The 14,639-nt window shown below is 59.4% G+C and overlaps 3 protein-coding genes across 3 annotated transcripts in view; 1 reads left to right on the top strand and 2 right to left on the bottom strand.

The window, feature by feature from the left end:
- Window positions 1-14,639, bottom strand: part of TMPRSS13 (transmembrane serine protease 13) — a 33,765-nt gene that overhangs the window by 15,416 nt on the left and 3,710 nt on the right. The window contains exons 2-3 of the mRNA XM_054803134.1: window positions 12,062-12,157; window positions 6,110-7,636 (exon numbers count right to left, since the gene is read on the bottom strand). The gene's annotated coding sequence lies outside the window, so the exon portion shown is untranslated. The remainder of the gene's footprint in view (window positions 1-6,109; window positions 7,637-12,061; window positions 12,158-14,639) is intronic.
- On the top strand, window positions 963-5,674 carry IL10RA (interleukin 10 receptor subunit alpha). The gene is made up of 7 exons (XM_054803133.1): window positions 963-1,064; window positions 2,064-2,184; window positions 2,306-2,484; window positions 2,786-2,952; window positions 3,257-3,407; window positions 3,576-3,700; window positions 3,831-5,674. Exons 1-7 carry the CDS (start codon window positions 1,001-1,003, stop codon window positions 4,818-4,820), a joined length of 1,797 nt encoding a protein of 598 aa, XP_054659108.1. The 5' UTR covers window positions 963-1,000; the 3' UTR covers window positions 4,821-5,674.
- SMIM35 (small integral membrane protein 35) lies at window positions 7,680-12,042 on the bottom strand. Its single transcript, XM_054803140.1, has 4 exons — window positions 11,399-12,042; window positions 8,997-9,113; window positions 8,651-8,754; window positions 7,680-8,540 (listed from the first exon to the last, which is right to left on the bottom strand). The coding sequence occupies exons 1-4, from the start codon at window positions 11,412-11,414 to the stop codon at window positions 8,187-8,189; spliced, it is 591 nt and encodes a 196-aa protein (XP_054659115.1). The 5' UTR covers window positions 11,415-12,042; the 3' UTR covers window positions 7,680-8,186.

Genomic DNA, 14,639 nt, shown 5'->3' with positions numbered 1-14,639 from the left:
AGCACTCTTGGTTTCTCGTGCTCTTTTTATCTGTGTCCTTTCCCCTAAGTCCACAGTGGGAAATTCCTCTTCTTGAGACAAATCGCTCTCTATCACATGAGAGCCCCTGGGTTTGCACAAGTCCCAGGAAAGCCATCAAGCAAGCTCTGTTGTAATTCAGCCTGCCAGAAGGCACATCAGAGGACTCACAGTCCGCTTGGTGGTAATTCAGGTCTTAGCACCTGAGGCTGGCGCCACCAGACAGGCGGGACATCGCCGTGGGGCAGAGCCCCACAGCCACGTGCATCACGGCCGTACCAGGGCCCGGGGTCTGGCTGACAGAGTCCCAGGGACAGCTTAGAGCCCCCTCCACCACACCTGACTTCAGAGCTTGCGCTGCCACCCACATGGGTAGGTGGTTGCAGGACACATAATAGCCCAGAGGTTGGCACTTGGCCCCAGAAACGGGGAATGGCAAATTACAGGCTGAAGCAGGAGGGTACAGGCTGAGACCAAAGGAAGGGAAAGCAAGACCCCTCTCCTGGGGCTCTAGGGCTGGCTATGACCTGGCCAGCTTTAGCCGCTGGCAGAACAGGGCATTAGCCCAAGGGGACGCTGCTGGGCGGGTGCTGTGCTCAGTAAAATCCCTGCGACGGATCATCCTAGGTACTAATGCTCGCCCACTGTGCTGTGCTTTTAACATCTCATTTAATAATGAAGCAGCAAAAGCAGATGCACGATTTACTCCTATTTTCCCTTTCTCAGCGATGTACCATTCTTCAGAAAAGCCCCCAAAGCTCTTCCTTTAAGGCTGCTTGTAGGAAATGCCCAGCCTGGGCTGATAGATTAGCTGTCGATGAGTGGGTGGACAGTAAAGAAAAGTGGAAGTTGCTACACAGCTACTTTCCTCCCGCTGCGCTAACGCCTCCGAGACGTCACTGAGCCAGCCTCCAGGGGAAAAACAAGCGTTCAGCAGCCTGCCAGAGCAGAGCCCGGCACCCACAGAGGATGCTGAGCCGGCATGGCCCTCTCCACCGCAGCCCTGGCACTGTGCATGACGCTGCTCCTTGCCCTGCGGACGGACGGTGAGTCTCTCTTGCCCAAACCGCGCTGGTCTTCAGCTCCCCGCTCGCTGTGTCTGAGCCCCATGGCTCCCGGCTGGCTGCTCTGCTCCCCTCTGTGCCCGAGATCTCAATTCTGGGCTGGGGAGCGAGACGGGGGAAAGCACGCAGGACAGGCGGCGAGCGGAGCTGCTGCGGTTTGGAGCTCCAGCTCAGACAACTTCGCTGGCTGGTCAGGGCTCAGGCTGGTGGTACCTGCAGGCTCCTGGACACAGCCAGGGCTCCTTGCTCGCTACTCACTTTTCTTCACTGTTGAGGAACCTAAATGCTGTGTTAGTCCTCAGGCACCAGCCTCGCTTATCTCCACCAGCGCAGATCACCGTGCCTTGTATTGCGGTGAAATACCCCGGTCGCTATTGCGGTGCTCTGCTGACAGCCGCCCCCCCCCCCCCCCCCCCCCCCGCCCCGGCAGCGACGCAGCTTGGTGTTTGTTGTCAGAGAGCGGCTGCCGAGGAAGCCAGCATAGAAAGGGTAACAGATGTTATCTAGTGATGCTTTGCTGCCAGGTGACAATACCAAAATTCAGGCAGGAGGTGTGAAAGAGTCTGTTTCTTCCAGAGGGCAGATAAGCGAAACAGGAAAGCTGAATCCAAACAGAGCAACTAGCAAATGGCAGGGGCGGTCAGGGATGCAAATACAGCAGGTTCCTTTCTCAGGCCAGAAAAGCACCGAGATCCTCTCAGCTGGGCTGAGCTGGGCTCTCCCCAGAAGAGAGGAAGGGAAAGAGGGGGATGAGCAAACACTGAAACGTGGAAGTGAGACAGACCTGGCCAAATCCTTGCACAAGGGCTGAGCCTGCAGCTGTTTGGGTGGGCAGGCAGGTGGTTACTGCTGAACACATGGGGTCAAGCTCCAGGGGAGCCATCGAGGAGGCAATTGCAAAGACCTCTGCCAGTCTCCTGTGGGCACCAGTGGGACGTGATGCCGCATAGCCTCACCTAACACTCACCTTCGGTCCCGCAGGTGAGAAGCTGGCAAGGCCCACACAGGTGCGCTTTACTGCAAAGATAGCGCATCACCTACTGCAGTGGGAGCCAGGACACAACCCACCCCGTGACGTCTGCTATGAAGTGGAGCACAAAGTGTGAGTACAGCAATGGGGGCGTGAGGGGGTTCGGTCCCTGCCTGGGATCTCGTACTGACAGCAGTGACAACCTGCTGGCACCTGCCCACACTGCGCTCAGTCCAGGCGCTTCTCCCTGCAGCTACGGCATGAATTTCTCCTGGATGGCTATCCCAAACTGCATGAAGATCTCTGAGCACTCCTGCGACCTCACGTACTACACCTTGGATCCTGCCCTGCGCTACTACGCACGGGTCAGGGCTGTGTCCGGAAACCGCACGTCCCTGTGGACAAGGACCAACTCTTTCTCCCCACAAGAAGGTGGGTCGGGTGTCACCTCCACCATGCAGCCAGGGGCAGGAAGCTTTGGGGATTGCAGAGGTCAGGGTGCCAAACTGCTTGGGAAGAACTTTGGGACAGATGAGAGCAGGGATGTCTGTCTCTCTCTCTCTCTCCATACCTTCCTGGAGGGCAACCAGGCTGCAGGATGGGATAGGACAAACCTAGGACAGGCAGCACCGGCTGCAAGGGACAGTCACAGCTCAGCCTGCTGCTGCAACGGCTCTTGTTGCTGCACACAGGAGAAAACCCTAACATGCTCTTCCAACTGACTTGTTTCCAGCCAGCCTGCGCCTGTCAGGCCAGAGCCTCTCCGTGATGGGCAACACCATCCACGTGCAGCTGCAGCTGCTCCTCAGGGCAGGGAACCTCACCGTGAGATACGACAACATACAGAAGCATGCAAGACTATACCGGGTGCACGTCAGGAAGGCACAGAACAATCAGACGGTGAGAGGACTTGTTGGTCCGGTGCTGTCCCCATCCGTCACATGCAGTGCCGCTCAAGTTGAAAAACACATTTTTAAAGTAGTCTTCTGTAAAACTCAATATTGAGCTGTCTCAATATTGAGCCACAACATCGCAGAGAGATGGCTCTGCATGTTTTATCGTAGTAAGTCCCGCAATTCTTGCTGCGATTTTGGGTCTAGCTGCTGTCAGCTGTACTGCAGGAGGAGGGAGGAAAGCACAGGGCCTTGCAATCCTGCAGGAGCTGGGGGCTCTCAGGTACCAGCCCGTGCTCTGGTCATTTCAGTATGAAGTGGTGGAGACAACCCCAGAGTTCAACATCAGCAGCCTCTTCTGGGACACGGAGTACTGCATCAGCGTGGAGCCTGAAGTGGCCAGCCGGCACACCCGCACCATGCGCACCGATGAGCAGTGTGTCACCATTGGCGAGAGAGACAGTAAGTGGTGGGGGAGCCAGGAAAGGGGGTAGGACACGGATCCTCCTCAGCCTCCTGGGGGAGTCTGCACTAGGGCGGTCGCTCCGTGCCCCTGCCGCAGGGGCTCTGTGCTATGTGCACCAAGGACACTGCCTCTCCCCCCTCACCTGGGCACTTCCTCTCTTGCAGGGAGCTCAGAGCTCATCCTGAGCATCATCAGCTCTTCCTTCATCACCCTGCTGCTCTTGAGCCTCCTGGGAGCTCTGCTGGTGTGCATCTACGTAAAGAAACCCATGAGGCCGCCGTCCGTCCTGGTAAGGCAGCCGGGCACGCAGCACCCCATGCGGCCAGCACGAGGGTACAGGCTCAGGTAGCTGTTGGGAGGGGCAGGCAACAAGAAGGAAGGAAGCACAGCTCAATTCCCTCTTTTTTTCTCCTTCCCAGAAGTCTTTCATAAAGCAGAGCTCGCTCTGGGTGGAGCAGGAGTCCTCGTCCTTCGGGAGCCTGGATGCAGACCCCATCCAGCAGCTGTTCCTGTGCCAGAAGGAGCCCCAGCAGGACAGTGGCCCTGACGGCAGCACTGGCACAGCCCGGCTGCCCCTGGAGAAGGGCTGGAAGCTCCCAGCATGGTCCGAGGACCAGGTGTGCCTGCTGGAGCCGGGGGCCATGGGGAGCGGAGACAGCAGCTGCACCAGCACCGACAGCGGCATTTGCCTGCAGACCTCCTCCTCTGAACTGAGCTGCTCCTCGGGCCCCGAGCCCCAGGGCTACAAGCAACAGCTGCCCGCAGGCGACGACAGCGGCATGGGCTTGGAGAGCGCCTGCCCCCCCTCCACGTGCTCCTCCAGCAGTGGGAGCACCAGCCCCGCAGAGGCCAGGTGGCCGCACAGAGGGGAACTCAGCCTCCCCCCCACCGCCAGCCAGGACGGCCAGCAAGACGTGGAGTTCCGTGGGTACCTGCAGCAGTCCAAGGGCACGGTGGAGCCAAGGCAGGACCCAGCCAGGGGGATACCCTTCTCTGGCTGCGCAGGATCCCTGCAGGACATGGGCAGCACTGACATCACGCTGGAGGTAGAGTGCTCCGAACTGGCTGTGGCCAAAGGGTATTTGAAGCAGTCCTCTCCTGAGCATCCCCACAGCCACGCACAGGACCTCGCTCTGTGGAGAGCCCCTCAGGAGCCCACTGCCTGGGACTTTTCCATGCAGCTGGGGCCCCAAGCCCCCACTCAGCTGAGCTATGGGGCTCCAGGATCTCCCTTGGCCTCCAAAGCAGGCTCTGAGCTCCTGAAAGCTCCCTTTGACCTGAGCATCTTCAACACTGACTTCCTGGGGACGCTGCCCATCACCTCCAGCCTCAGCAGCAATGAGTGGCTCACGCTGCAAATCAACCCCCTGAGCCTGCTCAACGGGGACAGCAAGGACAGCCGCCTGTGAGCCATCCCCATGCTGGGGAGCAGGTGCCCGCCAGCACCGCACACTGACCCAACTACCTCTTCTAGCCACTGCCCATGGGGAGCAGCTACTCCGATAAGCTACCGCCGACCCCTGAATGTTAATGCACCAAACTGAGTGGTGCCCTGGCAGAGACTCACCTGAGAAGCACTGGCTTAGCTACTCTGGAGGCTGCTTTGGCCCCCGCTACCGCTGCGGCCAGCCCCCAGCGTGCCCTGCACCTGCCCTCCAGCCAGTCTCCCCGGTAAAGCTAACAAGACATGGGGACAGGCTGCACTGGAAGGGCTCGCCCCTGCCTCCGCTGACCACCAAGCCCAAAGATACGCACCCGGCTGTTTCCAAAGGGTGATCCTGCCTTGCCTGCGCTCCCCAGCAGCCCAGCGCTGGGCTCGCAGCACCTGGGGTCAGGGCCACACTCGGGGCCAGCACCAGCCCTGCGCTTCCCCTCCCCACTTCACCCTTTCACAGGTGAGCGCCGGGCTCCTCCAACTGACATCCGTGCCACCGATACCATCCAAACCTTTTGCAACAGACACTGAAAGCGAAGAGCGGCCTGACATCAGCCATCCCGCTCCTGGGAGCGTGGAGTTCTTACGCTGGTTGGCCTCACTTAGAGGGAGCGATGGACTTTCCTGACCCTACAGATGCTCTTCAGCATTCAACCCCTATGGCAGAGACCTGGGGCGCTGGTTACCTCCAACGGGGTGCAGGATGCGTGCAGCAGCATAAGCCAGGGCAGCCCTGCCCACACTATGGTCCATGTTCTGCCACTATTGCATACAGACATTATTTATTCTATTTAATTTGTAAATACAGAAAGGATGTGGTGTTATTTATTTGGTCTGTTCATCTGTACATCCTCTTCTAAGGTCAAGCGTGCTTTCCGTTTTCAGATATGGAATTTCCCCTGCAAAGGGCAACATGCCTTTGCCTCACACAGGGAAGAGCATTTCCACATCACAACTGGAGAAAAAAAAAAAAGGAGAACAAAGCCAGCCCACTGAGAACTTCACACTCATCTGAGGACTGGGGTAGTTGTCCCAGGCGAGCATTGTGTTGCGGGAGCATGCAGGGAAAAGGACCTGGGCAGCCTGCAGTGATTTCACAGGGATGCACTGGGCATGCAGCACATCCCACGGGGTGGCAGCTCGGGGACCGCACACCAGGAAGGACAGGAGCCCCTCCAGGGTGGAGCAGAACAAGTCAAAACCAGGGAGTGCGGGAATAGTTTCTGTCAGAATGGAAACAAGCATGAGATACAAATGACTTACCGTGGGCTACATTTGACTACTGCCAGGTCACTGGAGAATTTTTCCACAAGTCACTTAGTTTCCAAGAACCTTCATGGTGGGATAGTCCCATTAAAATTGTTGGTGGAAATCCAGCTTGAGGAGTACTTTTTTCAGGTGAAAACATGAATCACTGCTGTCAGGAGAAGAGTTGTTGATGCATTGCCACATTTCCTTCTACTACATCTGATTGCACACTTCAGATACGCTCCCTGCGTCACACGGAGGGCTTGGCCGCTGGCTGTGGTGGGCACCCCGCTGCTGCAGCAGCACCATCGATGCCAGCGGCACCATCGATGCCAGTGGCGTGCATCCTCCTGCCCTTCCATTTCCACCATCCCTTCTGCCTCTGGGTATTTTGGGGGTTAGGGGTTTTTGCTTTCTTTTTTTCAAGTTCTTCTGAAAAGCAGAGTCATCAAAACTAAGCGTGACTTTTTTTTTTTCCTCTCTCAAATGCTCCTGACGTCAAGCCCTGCGGCCGGATCCCGTGCAGTGCTGGGTGCTGCCAGTTCCTGCTCGCCACGAAAGGCTCCAGCCGGCAGCGCCCAGAGGCAGCATGTAGGGCCGAAAGGGGCAGCATTTCCCCCCTGCCCCGTAAGCAGCCAGGGCCCTCCTTTCAACAAAACCCAGATGAGTTTGCCAGAAAGTCACAGACCACACGCTTTCGCTTCAATAGCCAAGAGCACAGACAATCCCCCGCCTCTCAGGAAATCCCAGATGCTCATATTTTCCTGAATTAAGTCACGGCCTAATGCGCAGAGGACGTTCAGCTCTGACTCCTCCTCCCGTTCCTCCTTGCACAAGAGGAGCCAGGGTGCAGACTGGGGCTCTCCGCTCCATCCTCACCACTTTTCCTACACACTGCTGCGTGGGGTCTCAAGCTTCCCCTCCTTTTCCTTCAGAGAAAACAGTTTGCAAAGAAACAGCCCCAAGCCCCTGTGCCTCACTAGTTCCCACCTGCCTGGCAGGAACCCCTCTCCAAGGGCACAACAACTTCGCCAGGGATGCTGTGGTGCTCCAGACACTTCCACAGCCAGTTACTCTGCTGAGGTTGAAGGCAGCCAGCATGAGAAAGCCTTGAGAAAGCCAACAGGGGTCGAGGTGTTTGCTTGCACTATCAGTGCAGAGGACAGATTTCCACATTGACCCAGATATTTGACTGAGGGAAGTCTGAAGTAGTCTCATTTCCTCATGGCATTTTCCCCTATTGCACAAAACCAGTCACCCAGTCCTGTGGCTCACTGCGCTTTTTAGCTGGTTTCCTGCACTCCACTGCCCTGTTCACCAACAGCCTGGCCCAAGGTCTCCTGGGCACGCAGGGCTGGCATGTCCCTGAGCCATGGGGATTCCTGGGGAAGGCATCTTTTCTTTCCAGATGTGTGCTGAGGAAGCCTGGGATAAGGCAGCTCCTTTTTCATCTCAAGCAAGGGGAGGCTGAGCCAGTGCACCAGCATGGCAATGGCAGCTGGCCCCAGGCATCTTCCAGTGCTGCCCATGGCCAGGGAGGACCTGCAAGAGAAACGTAGCTGCAGGGAACAGACAGAGCAGCTCTTTTTAAAAAAAGAGAAACCGTACCATTCCAGTTTCAGTAGAAATCCAGCACATTCAGGGGCTTTTTTTATAAAGAAGCAAGAAAAGAGGAATTCCCCCATGGCTGGTTTTGGTTGCTCTTTCTGTCACTGCTGGAAGGTGGGCGTGCAGCAGCATGGGGAAGTAGCACAAGGAGCACATGAGCTCCAGCCCTAGCCCCGAGCTGCATTCACCCCCAATCACATGCACCCAGTCCCAGGCCGAGGACAGCATGGCACAGGGAAGGAAATGCAAACCAAAGCCTGCAGGGGGGGAATAAAACCCCCGGGGAAAGCCCCTGATGCCCCACAGGTGTGGAAAGGACTTTTGCAGAAAAAACCTTGGGACTATCCCAGGGAAAGCTGCGATGACCAGGGGCTACAAGGAAGCACGGAGGCTCTGGGATGCAGCACTCTCGCCCAGCATCTGGGCTCCCCACAGAAGCACCGGCTGCTGCAGCAGCCCCAAGCGTTGGTTGCTCACAGGCACTTCAGGGCAGCCACATGGCACCGCTGCTGTGTGCTGTGCTGGGGGACATACACAGCCAGGGAGCTGCTGGACCATCACCAGGCAGGGAGGAGCAGGGTGATGTCCTACCTGCACGCCAGCCCAGCTCCTGCCTCACGGCCCTTCGTTGTGGAAAGGCACATAGCTGCTCCCCGCCCCGCTTAGCGAGCCACTGATGCTGAATGGTGGCGGCACCAGCTCCACCGCCACCGACCCCAGCCCGCTGCAGGGAAAGCAGAGACATCAGCAAGCTGCCTGCCACCCTCCAGCCCACGGGATGGGGGCTGCCCCTGGACAGCTGGGGCTCCCCAAGGCATCTGTCCTGGGGAGGCGGCACCTGCAAACAGCAGAGCTCAGTGGGTTTGGGATTGGCAAGGGTTTGCAACACCTCAGCACCGTGCGAAGGGAGCACCCAGCCCACCCCAGGTCCCGCGTGGCCTCACTCACCAGGTGTGGTAGAGGTTGAAGACAAAGTCTGGCCCTGGGGAGGCGTGAAGGAGAGGTGTCAGAGTCATCTGGTGCCATGAACTCGCCTTTGCTTTGCCGTGAATCTGTGCGGTGGCATGGGGATGCGCAGGACGGCCAGCCACACCGGGACATCACTGTGCATCCCCCTCCTCAACCTCCGCATGCCCCCCAACTTGCCCCAGAGCCACCATGCGCTCAGGTTTCCCCAGCCCCCAGGGACCAGCAAGCATCAGGCGTGCTCCCAACATCCCAGACCCTGCAGCCCTTTTCTTTTGAGCCTTCCCTGCCCTGCTGCTGCCTGTTCCCCTGCTCTGCCCATACTCACGGCACCAGCACCGGCCCCTCTGGTACCACCGGATGCAGGTGTAGCCAAAAAGCACCAGGATCAGCAAGGCCAGCCCGACACCCAAGACAACCCCGAGTGCGTTGGTGGACTCTTGCCCTGTAAAGCAGAAGAAGGGTCTCTGAGACAAATGACTCTGGGAAGCTGGGGCTTCTGATCATCCCCTAGGTGACAGGGGACTTGTCTGGGGCTAGGATACATCCCTCCACCCTATGCTGTCCCTGTGGTGTGGAGGGACTGCACTCCATGAGGCTGTTGAGAGTTGTGGCAGGGAGGTTTTTGCTATCCCTAAAGACCCGTGCTGGAGACTTGTGATCTTGGTTGCACAGCCACCACCTCCACTGTCCCCAGACAAGCTGGTGGGCAGGACAGTGACCTGGGAAGGGAACCCAGAGGGGAGTGTGGGCGACCTCAGGCTAAACAGGAACGGAATGGTTGTAAACAGGAGCCCACGTTCCCCTTAAGCAGAGCCCCCTGCTATTGCCACTCCCGGCCCTGCCAGGAGCTCGCCCAGACCCGAAGCAGCTTTCAGCCATGCCCAGGGCCCATCACATTGTACTGGGGGTGGGGAGCTGGCCACCCTGACTATGCCTGTACCCCCACTCCTGGTCCCATGCACACTCTTCTGGGGTGAAGCACCTTTCTCAGCTGCACAGGGAGCTGTTGGCCATCAGCAGGCTTTAGCCATGCAATTCAGCTTTAATTTTGGCAGCAAAAGTGCAGGCAGGGCAGGGAGAGAGCAGAGTAGGGCTGTGGCCAAGGAGACACTCGCTGGCTGTCACTTCCGCAGCTGAGGTCTCCTGCGGCTCTGGTGCATCTTGCCAGCCATGCCCTGGCAGCACCCGGCTAAGCGGAGAAGAGCCAGAAGCGCAGCAAGGTACCACAGCTGCAGCACTAGTGCCGGCTGTCCCAGCACTCCCACAGCCGTGCAGTGCCATACCTCAGTCTGTCCCCACAGCCATCCCTGCGCAGCTGCGCAGACCCATTTCTGGACAGGCAGTTCCCTCTAGAGGATGCATTTGTCAGGGCGAGCAGCATCCTGCTGCAGGCACTGCGCTGGGAACGGGCGATGACGGGGCCACGCAGGACGTCTACAGCAGCACCACACCCCCTCCATCCCTCCCATCACATTGCAGGGCCTGGCCCAGCACCAGTCAACGCTCCTGCCATTGTCAAGGGGACACCAACGTGCCCAGGCACAGCACAGCTGACGAGTGGCTGTTTCTCTGCTGACCACAGGTTGCCTGCCTCACAGCGCAAATCTGTTGCAACGTGCAGCACAGGGCAGCTAATCACCCTTCTCTCCAGCTGCTACCAGCTCCTGTTCTCCCAAACCCATCCCGTGTCACAGTGGGCTCCTGCATGACCCACCTCACAGGCAGCACAGCCTCTTGCACACCTGCCTGCATCCCAGCATCCCCACACACCTGTGGGGCCTCCCTGACCAGTAAGGTGCCCAGTCAGTCCCAGTGTGGCCCATTAACAAAACGCAGGCTAGGGTGGTGATGGGCACAGCTCTGGGGGCTACTATGCCCAGGAGGGGACAGCAGGGTTTGGCCGCTGCCCCAGAGCATGATTCGCCCCGCCGTGCTCCCCTGCCCACATGAAGGGCTTGGAGCAAGCACTTGGCACAGAGATGGGTTCTGTGCCTTGCAGCATCAGGAGCGAGGAGGCAGCGGAAAAGGATGACCTAACAGCAGCTAAATTTAGACAGATGCCCGTGGAGTGAGAACATTTCCCCTGCGGTCACAGTGTTTACATAGTGAGCAACATCCCAGGTCATCCTGCAACCCACAACACTCGCTCTACCTGATGGGATCCGGCAAACACCCAGGGAGCCGCAAAGCACCACGCCGCCAGCTCCCAAGCTGCACAGCAGATGAGCAGGACCAGCCTGCCCTTCCCTTCTGGTAGGCTCTCACAGCAAGGCTCAGGAGACCAGGATGCATGGGCAGCCAATGCACCCTGCCTCTGCTGGGCCAGGGATGAGCTAGGAGCCCCAGAACCCCAAGTCCCAGCACAGGCTGGCGTGGGTGAGGTCAGGGAGTCTGCTGCAGGAGTGACTCATGCAGCAGGAGTGCGGGACAGGAGCAGCATGGTGCAATAGGCTCCCTGAATCAGCCGGCTGCCGAAACTGCCCTCTCACCACACCTACCGCTGGTGGGAGGATGACGGCTTCATGCTCAGCCCCGGCCTGCGCGTGGGAGCCGTCCTCTGCCCCGATACCCTCGGGAGCAGATGTGCTCGCATCCCAGAGATACGCCTCCAAGCAAGCCCCAGCTCCACAAACAGCAGAGGGGCAGGGAAGGTTACCAAGCCGCTACCTGTGCCATAAAACATCCCCACTTCTGCTCTGTAAGTGGAGAAAAATGCCACCTACTCACCTGCCCGGGGATCCATCTCCTGGCACTCAGCGCCGTGCCACAGGAGCTGCTCACGGCTGGCCCAGGCTGGGAGCTGCTGCAGCAGAGCCCGGTGCGTGCTGGAGCCTGGCACGTCCCGCCCGTCCCCTCCTCTCCCAGTGACACAGCCGCCTCACCGCCCGTGCAACGGCAAGGCCGGGCACCGCTCCTCGCCTGCCGGTTCAACTGGTTCCCAGGGGAGAAAGCAGAGGAGCTCTGGCAGACATCACTCCTCACGCAACGGACGGTACATCGCCTGTGCCCCAGCCCGGGACGGCTGCTCCCAGCCTCCCCACCCGCACGGAGTAGGCGCGATGCCTGCCCACGCGGGTGGCTGTGCCCTCCCGCTGCTGGCGGGGACAGGCGCCCTGGCAGAGGTTGAACTGGTAGCACTGGGAGCCCAAGGGGCAGGGACGACGTGGACACAGGGGTGTCCAGCCCTGGCAAGGTGCCTGAGCAGCTGTGTCCTCCGACTGCCACCTCCTGGCAAAGAGCAGCAGCCGGGAGGAGGGGCGAGGTCCCACGCAGAGCCCGGGCTTGACATTGCTCGCAAAGGTGAGCGGGGCTAGGGCACGACCCCGGGGTGACAGGGGTCCCCCACCCACTGCCCCCAGTCACAGACACTTCCCGGGGCAATGTACTTACAGCTGTATTTGATCATCTTCTCAAAGCCCTGAACCACCAGGCTTAGGTGGCAATCACCGCCTGCTTGTGGAAAGAAGGGGAACCTATCTCCCGTGTCTGCAGGTAGAAGACAGCAAACAGGGATAACCATTAACAGCTTGGAAACTGGGCAGCCAGGGGCAAAACCCCTCCCACCCTGGACACCTCTTTGTGCATGCTTTGCCGGGCACAGCCTCCGACTGTGCCGTGCCCCAACACAAGCGGCCAGGGCAGGAGCCAAGCCCCGAGCAGCCCTCCCCGGGAGCAAGCACCTCTGCAATGAGACCCAAGGGTGATGCCTGGGACACGTGGGAACGCTGGCCGGGGAAGAGCAGGATGCAGAGCCGGTGGGATGCAGAGGGGATGATGTGCATTGCAGACCCTGAGGCTCCAGCAGCACCTGGCTCGGACAGAGAAGCCAGGACTGCTCCTTGCAGGGCAGCGGAGAAGGAAGGGACAGGGTGCACGTCCACGTGGCTCAGGGAGGCTGGTGGCTGCGCAAAGCCCCAGGCCAGCCCTGCCTGGCCTCTGCCTGACTCCAGACAGAGCCGGGGCAGCCGGAAGCCTGCGTCACACCAGGGCTACGCGCGCAAGAGGCCGGGGAAGGGCAACGGGCTGGAAATGCAGCCGCACTCCAGGAAGCAAAGCCCTGAAGGCGCGTGGAGCTGTGACATAACATCTGCAAACTTCAGCTGCTTCCTCAAAGCCTTCACTTAACCTCAAAGGAGGAAGAGCCGCTCCCTGCCATGCTGCCTCCTATCCCACAGATGCTCCTGGGCTGCTCTCCCTTCCATGGCAGCAGGGGCAGGCCATGGGGCATGTGGGGCTGGCACTGGGATGCTCTGGGAAGGCTGCCCATGCCTCGAGGGGGTCTCTGTGGCAAGGCACAGGGCTGCAGCTGCTCAGGTGGCGCTGGATGCATCGCTCCACAGCCTCTGCCCGATCCCTGCTGGCCCAGCAGGGCCCATCTCTCTAGTTGCTTTTGCTTTTCAATCACACTTTGTTCCCTGACAAGGGACAGGAATGCCCAGACTGGACAGGAGAGCTGACTCTGCCGTGCTGCATCTCACACTGCATCAGGTGCCCACACAGCCAGTTCCCTGTGCTGCCCCAGCCAGGACCGACCACGGCACACCAGGGACACAAGCTCTCTGCCCAGCTCCCCACTGTGCGCGTGCAGCCCCTTAAATCAGTTTGCAAGCTGAAAGCTCCCACAGTAGCGCTGGGCACCCTCCTGTGCAAAGGGTGTGGCTGGACCTGCCGGCTGCCGCTGCCCACCCTCCATCCCATGGTCTCCGGGCATCACATTGTCCACGCGGGCAGGAGCTGAGACTGCTGCCTGCCGAGGGGGCTGGATCCTCACCAGTGAGCGTGGGGAGGGTGTCCCTTACCTGCAGGGCCACATGCAGATGCCAAGATCCCTGGTCAGGCTACCGGGTTATGCTGCCTGTTCCCAAGAGCAGGCAGGGGCGAGCTGGCACAGCGATGGCACGGCTCCCCTGCTGAGGAGCTGCAGGTCTGGGGCGCGCCGCAGTCTCCCCACTGACACGGTGCACGCACCTGGCAACAGCAGCTCTCCTTGACCATTGGAAAAGCTCGATTACAAAAGTAGGGGATGGTAATTAGCTGCTCGGCAAATCCTGCACACCCACCACTTCCAGCATGAGTCTGCACAAGGCCAGGCTTTCCAGCTAGGGGCCAGCAGGGCCGACCCCAGCCCATTCCCTGCACTGGCCTTCGCCCAGCTGGAACAAGCAGCTCCTCCATGCCTAAACCTGAACGCCCATCCTGCCCAGCAGTGCTGCCAGCAGCAGGCTAAAGCAAGCTGCTCTTCATCCCAGAGTGATTATTCCTGGACACGTAGACCAGCTTTGCATCAGAGACATGTGCAGCTCTATGACCAGCCTCAGCACCTGGCTACAGACATAGCACTTTCCCAAAACAGGGCTCGGGGGCTGTAAAAGCCCCTCTCCCCACCAACCCCTGCCAGTCCCATCTCGTGCAACATCAATGAGCTCATCCAACCCAGGGCAGCTGCTCAGCAAAGGGACAGGGGTTTGCAAGAGTAGGGCATGGCCGTCCCTGAGCTCACACCGCAGTCCCCTACTTGCACACCCAGCCTCGGCACTGAGCCCAGTGCATCTGGGTGGTTAGCGGGCTGCTGTAAATCTCTGCAAACAGCCCAGGAGCATCTCAGTGGTGTAGGAATCAGCAGTCAGCGTTGCTGCAGCACTGCTGTACCACAGCAGGGACAAAAGCTGGGGAGAAAGAGGAAGGTTTGTCCTGGAGAGCAGGTAAAGGAGTCTGGAGAGGCCATGCTCAAACCTCTGCCCTGCCCAGCTTGCCAGGGCACCCACTGTTACAATCGTTGGACGGGGGGGGCAGGCACCCTGCTCCTACCGGGGGAGTAACAACTCCATACACCCTACCCAGGACACCAGCTAGTCCTGCACAGCCAGACACCCGCCCATGCTCCCCCAGCCTGCATGGCAACCCGAGAGGTAACCAGCCATGGGCACCTGCTCACTTTCCTTTTAACTTCACTCCGCCACTGCCAGGA

Source organism: Grus americana, chromosome 24 (assembly GCF_028858705.1).
Source record: "Grus americana isolate bGruAme1 chromosome 24, bGruAme1.mat, whole genome shotgun sequence".
Classification (NCBI taxonomy): Eukaryota; Metazoa; Chordata; class Aves; order Gruiformes; family Gruidae; genus Grus; species Grus americana.
This window is presented reverse-complemented; position numbering and strand designations above follow the sequence as displayed.

Excerpts from the sequence above, each read along its gene's own strand:
- IL10RA (XM_054803133.1), top strand. The coding sequence starts at position 1,001 with ATGGCCCTCTCCACCGCAGCCCTGGCACTGTGCATGACGCTGCTCCTT. Across the intron at positions 2,953-3,256 it reads AGGCACAGAACAATCAGACG|TATGAAGTGGTGGAGACAAC; the intron begins GTGAGAGGACTT and ends TGGTCATTTCAG. Across the intron at positions 3,701-3,830 it reads TGAGGCCGCCGTCCGTCCTG|AAGTCTTTCATAAAGCAGAG; the intron begins GTAAGGCAGCCG and ends TCTCCTTCCCAG.
- SMIM35 (XM_054803140.1), bottom strand. Across the intron at positions 8,755-8,996 it reads GAGGGGCCGGTGCTGGTGCC|ATTCACGGCAAAGCAAAGGC; the intron begins GTGAGTATGGGC and ends GCCACCGCACAG. Across the intron at positions 8,541-8,650 it reads TTCAACCTCTACCACACCTG|GTGCCGCCTCCCCAGGACAG; the intron begins GTGAGTGAGGCC and ends TGCTGTTTGCAG.